At 30.0% G+C, this 6386-nt stretch overlaps 1 protein-coding gene across 1 annotated transcript; it reads left to right on the forward strand.

Moving 5' to 3' along the window:
• The first annotated feature begins 2898 nt into the window (after nucleotides 1-2898).
• Nucleotides 2899-3961, forward strand: LOC134256237 (fibroblast growth factor receptor-like 1). The gene is made up of 2 exons (XM_062738897.1): nucleotides 2899-3127; nucleotides 3297-3961. Exons 1-2 carry the CDS (start codon nucleotides 2926-2928, stop codon nucleotides 3740-3742), a joined length of 648 nt encoding a protein of 215 aa, XP_062594881.1. The 5' UTR covers nucleotides 2899-2925; the 3' UTR covers nucleotides 3743-3961.
• Nucleotides 3962-6386: the final 2425 nt, after the last annotated feature.

Genomic DNA, 6386 nt, shown 5'->3' on the forward strand with positions numbered 1-6386 from the left:
CCCCCCCCCTTGTTTCAAACCTAATTCACATCATTAATTGAATTCTGTTGTTTAATTTCAGACTGGTAATGAATTATGAATATGAAATACATGTACCTATAAGATCGAGGCCCATGGTGACGGGTCACATGTTCACTTGAGAATATTATGCTCAATTTGATGAATACATGGAGGCCCTATTATGTAAATTATTAAATTATATTGACTTTTTCTTTGGTAAAGCCTAATTTTAGAGGAGTGTGCATTTAGAGGCAAACACCTTAGTGCGGGTATTACTGTCTCATGACAGCATCTAGTTTTCTTCATGTTCACGTTCTTTTTCTGTAGTATTCATTCGGAATTTGCAGAAAGAAAAAAAAGTAAAATTGGGGGGTTTATTTTTGGCACATTTTCTAATGTTTATACGCTTAAGGCGGTACACTGGTATTTTCGGTTCTCTAACACTTACAGCAAATTAGAGAACCAAAATACCAGTGTACCACCATAAGCAAACACGTAGAAACTGTGCCGAAAATAAAACCCGTAGCAAAAAAAAAAAAAAAAAGAAATTGAAAGTATCACTCAATCTAAGTTAAATTTATATTTAACAAATGCTAATAAATCGAAAATTATTGTTCTAATTTGTTTATTATTCAATTAAAATAAAAAAAAAAAACATGGATTAAAATGCTGAAAACTCAACAAATCAACATTTTCAAAAATCATGATCATTTTATATTATATTTCATTGCAGCACACTTTAACTTTTCAAGAATGAGAAATAATATTCATATTCAAGTTTACATTATTATGAAACAATAATCACATTACATGGATATATATGATAATCAAATACATTCTAAACGTTAGGTAAAAAAATATCCATATATTTTTTTTACCCACTTCCTTGAATTTGATTTTTATAATGTTTGATTCCTATTTCATCATTACTTTTTTTTTAACAATCCACATTTTCTTTTCCTTTGTACACGATATATTTTTAAGAGGAAATACAAATCTAAATTAACTTACCAGAGTAAAGAAGAAGTTGGCAACGGAAGAGATAGATTGATAGCCACCGCATTTTTAATGTTCCAAGAGTTTCAAGGAATACATGTACTTCGTTTGTGAAAGAAACTTGCAAAATGAATCGAACGCACCGTTTTTTAAATCAATCAACCAACCAACTGCAAGAAATCCGATTCTTGTCATTACTTTGAATAATTCAAATATTAATGTTCTTAGATACGTTGGCATTTTATGCTTTGCATTTTGAGTTTGAATTGTTATTCATCAGAAGAACGGTAGAGACTTAAATCTATACTTATGGATTTTAAAAATAAATCATACGATGTTTATTTAAAATACTCTTGGAAATAAATTTTATTTTTCATTAAAATTTGATTCAGAACCTCAATAATTTAAAGAAAAGAAATGTGACCTCATGTTTCGTTTATGATCTAAAAAATAGAAGATACAGCAATAGTATAATATATATGTAAAATAATAATATATTCAAGATTGAAGGATTATTTTTTTTCTCAATAAAACTTTTACCACTATCCATAAACAACTTTCGACGAATTGAATAATTTATAAGTTTGTCTTAAAAAAGATGTGAATCTTTTTTAGATTCATAGGAATGAAATGGGGCAGGTACTGTAAGTGCATCTGAACTAAACCAACTGATAAACACACAAGCAAAAATGATGAATAGTCTTACATAACGACGGACAGACAAACTAAATGTCAGCAGGACTTTATGCTATATCTGTACTAAAATAACTACAATTGAGTAGTGTAAATCGTATCAAAATTGATTAATACAAAAAGTTATCAGAAATTAAGAACTGTCAATTGTCTTTTTTGTTTAAAATTAATTTAAGTCAACTAATTTGAAAATAAATTAAAATTTTAGAATTAAAAAAAAGGAATTGAAAATAATTTTAATTTCAAAAGGAGATTTCATAAAAACGCCAAGTGTTAGAGGACAATAGAGGTCTAATGAGAATAAACACACCGTGAGGGTTTACTTGTTTATTACATCTTAATTGATTGAGCCCTTAAAATGAAAATATAAATTTAAATACATGTACATCTGTTAAGCAAAGTATTATATACAAACACAAACAAACATACATCACTTGAAATATAATGCTATGACATAATATGCAGCATTATGCTTTCATTCATGATAATTTTTTACAGTAATGCACTCTGAATAAAGGACTACTATTATTTATTTCAGCTGAACAGATTTATAGGACTTTAAATATAAAACTTAAAAATTGAAGTAAAAATAGATTTCGAGATTAAGCTTTATAGATCAAAAATATTTGTCAGACATACTTTATAACCATACCTTCATTAACAAATTCTAAATAATAAGAATATTTAACATATATAATACATGTTCTTACCAAAGACAATGTATCTGGAGCCCTTCAAGTGCACTGAATCAGAGTTACATGTAAATTACATCAATCTGAAAACCAGCACCTGTTGCTATCAAAATAATTAATATTGAACAGTTTTAAGTGCTTCCTACACATTTATAAGTAATTTTTTAACATTCAGATTATTTAACACTAATGAGACTTTAAAGATATCAAAAATTATTAACTTATTCTAATCTTAAACTCTAGATAAACTTTATATTTACTTTAAATGTTCATTGCTATCAGGACCAAGGTCTGGGTAGACACTACCAAACTGGACAAAACACAAAACAACCACATGGTCACGTAAACAATTAAATCACATTAAATTATAACCAAACGCATTCAATATTTTGATAAATTTCAGTAAAGTGACCTTACTACATCAATGTTAATTAATACCTCTGACCGGATAATTATATTTATAAATTTTTTTCGTCTTTTATTTTTTTATTTTCTCTAACATATTAATTACCAGTGGCTGAAGAAAGTTGACGACCCTAAATTCATGTCCAACAACTCTATAAAGTTAAAGGGTCAACCCTTCATCATCCTGAAAACAAGTGAAATCGGGAGTGGATCCGATGGCACGTACCTCAATAAATTTGTGATTCATCACGTGACGGAAGCCGATGGAGGAATGTACATATGTCTGGCAGCCAACACCATGAGCTTCAGTTGGCGCAGTGCACATCTTATTGTTCAATCTAGTAAGTACAAATCTAGTATAAAAAGTACAAACCTTAATGTTCATTCTAGTAAAGTATGAAGCTTCTGAGGTCTACTTAATAAAAAACTCCAGCTGACTTCAGCATTAAAATCCTGAGCAATTTTCATATTTAACATATTTGTTGACACGGTCCTTTATTCTATTTTTAGATCACCCTCAGAACCAGTATGCCTACACGATCGACCGCAGTAATCTGAATATTCCTCTGGTTGTGGGTGTACCGGGTGGAATCCTTCTCGTCGTTATATTCATTGCGTTCCTCTTCTTCCAGCGCAGACGACGGGCGCAGTACCACCAGGGGTCAGTTGTGAACGGACCTCATTTCAACAGAGTTCCCACGCAGGACCCTGAGCCTTATCTGGGGGTCCCACACACAAACGATGTCAAAACAAACATTCATGTGAACCCCATACATGGACCACAACACAAAAACTTATATGCGGGTGTGCCTAGCCCTCATCTTATAGTGTCAAGTCGTGAGATGCTATCTAAAAATAGCCAGAGTATAGACTTTTACACAGACATTTCGTCCGTTTCACAGAGTCATCATAACCTGCATCATAACATGCAGCAGTATTCCTATAACGGACCCTGAACTCACAGTCAGGAGTTCTAAAAATACCTCACTTCCTCTGTTTGACTACAAACAACTCACAGGATCTTGTATTCCGTGTGGAACAATGAGATATTCTGATTGGTCGAGAAAAGCATTGCAATCATGAAAGTCTACCTGTGATTGGATAAAACATTTCATTGATACAAAGAAACCTGTGATACAAACTTCAAGTCTCTGACCAACTGGTGCTGTTACTCAGGTATCACTACTGAATTAAATATCCCCTTAGATTCCAAAAAATCCCCTGTTGTCCCCCTGTTAGTCCCTGACATTTTCCTGTCTCTCCCTGACTTTCTCCTATGATCCCCTGTCGTTGTCCCTGCTCTCCCTGTCCAGTCCCTGTCGTCCCCTGTCGTTGTCCCTGCCTTCCCTGTCTACTCCCTGTCGTCCCCTGACATTCTCTGATCTCCCTGTCCAGTCCCTGTCGTCCCCTGTCGTTGTCCCTGCCTTCCCTGTCTACTCCCTGTCGTCCCCTGACATTTATTTTGGCCAAGAAAAGAAGTTTAAAAAATATTTTTGTTGCATTTAAGAGTGGAAAATGATATAGTCTTGAAAACTTTAAGTATTTTTTTGAAAATATAGACTTAGTAAAAAGTTAACACATTTTTAAATGCCTTAACTTAATCCCCTGTAATTTAGTTTCTATTACTTGTATCAATGTGATTTTTTTAGTTTGGTAGCATTTCGGGGAGAGAACGGCAGAGAATTGCATCGATTCTAAAGAAGAAATAAATTACCAATTTATTTCATCTTGTGTTGCTAGACGGCATATACATTGAACTTTTGAACCTTTTATATATATTTATACACTTTTTTATTTGATCTACTTTGAAACATCTTTAAGGTAATAACTGTCTTTGTAAAAGAACTAGATTTAAACATTTGGGAATACATTATCAAATCCATGCATGGGATATTTTGTTTTCCAAAAGAATTACATGATAAAAAATTAATTGAAAGGAATGATATATAAATGCATTAATAAAATAAATGTCTATTTAATAAATAAAAATTATTAAATAAAATAAAAATCTATTTTATTCATTTATTTTCTTTTGAAAATAAATCTTCAAATCGACTGAATTAAGAATGAGTGAATAAATAAATAAATAAATAAATAATGAGAATTATATAAATTTATTCATTTATTTCTCTTTTTTTTTTATTTATCACTCATTTATATCCCAAAAATTTGATTTATTAGTTTTGTTTTATTTATTTGCTGAAATATGCTACAAAGTATCTTATTAGCATATTTAAACGACTTTCTATTACTTTAAGTCCATGATGGATATCAAAATAATCGTCTCATTATGCACAATATTAATCTGTCAATTAGATTTTTGATACTTTGTGTTGATTTAAAAATCGGTTTTTAAAACCCTAAAACAGTTCTAAAAGAACATCAAAGCCATTGATGTTTACCAGTAATTAACTCGGGGTACACAGTCATGACACCTATTATGTTTTTCACTGACCGCTATCCCTTGTTTATGTTGTGGCAGGACGACCGTGTGTAGTTTGCAGCTGTTTGAAATAACATATTTTCTCTTTGTATGAGAACTTAATTTTTTTTTTAATCAAAACAAAATAAAAGTATGAAAGAAGCTATTGACGGGTAAAGAATGTGCATAATGAGACGATTATTTTGATATCCATCATGGAAGTTAAATAATTAAAAGCAGATTTAATATGCTTCAAAAATACTTTGACACATATTTTTTTCGTAATTATAAATAGTTTTACATAAAATAAGCCAAAAAATCCCATTTTCGGGTATTAGATTACTTAATTTGTTTGTATCGTCAATTTTAAAAATAAAAAAGATTGTTTTTATATTACATAAATACACGCAGTTAATAAGTTTATTTTTCTTTTTCTTTTTCTTTTTTTTTTTTTGTTTACTAACTATTTAAAATCAATTTTACATTGATTTTAAAAACTCAATTACTCGAAAATACACCAATACCCCCTGCTGTCTCTCTCTTTTTTTTTATTTTTATATATATTTTTTTTTTACAAATGGAACAAAGTCAAACCAGTATTTAACGAATAAAACAGATTGAAGCAAAATAATTTATAGTAAATAAGTAAAATAAAATAAATGAATAATGAAAAAAATATTAATAAAATAGCAATCTATTTATTTTTGAAATTGAAAATACAACAAATTAATGAATCATCTATATCTGAAAGAAATTGAGTTTATTTAGTTTTGTTTTAAATAAACACTTGCATCCGTATATGTGCTACAAAGTATTTTATTAGCATATTAAAACGACTTTTTATTATTTTAAGTACATGATGGATATCAAAATAATCGTCTCATTATGCACAATATTAATCTGTCAATTAGATTTTTGATACTTTGTTTTGATTTAAAAATCGGTTTTCAAAACCCTAACACGGTTCTGAAAGAACATCAAAGCCATTTATGTTTACCAGTTATTAACTCGGGGTACACAGTCATGACACCTATTATCTTTTTCACTGACCGCTATACCTTGTTTATGTTGTGGCAGGACGACCGTGTGTAGTTTGCAGTAACATTTTCTCTTTTTTTTTTGAGAACTTAAATTTTTTTTCAATCAAAACAAAATAAAAGTATCAAAGAAGCTATTGA

Source organism: Saccostrea cucullata, unplaced genomic scaffold (genome assembly GCF_032062105.1).
Source record: "Saccostrea cucullata isolate Sc308-1 unplaced genomic scaffold, CSIRO_AGI_Scuc_v1 ctg16749, whole genome shotgun sequence".
In the NCBI taxonomy this organism is placed as follows: Eukaryota; Metazoa; Mollusca; class Bivalvia; order Ostreida; family Ostreidae; genus Saccostrea; species Saccostrea cuccullata.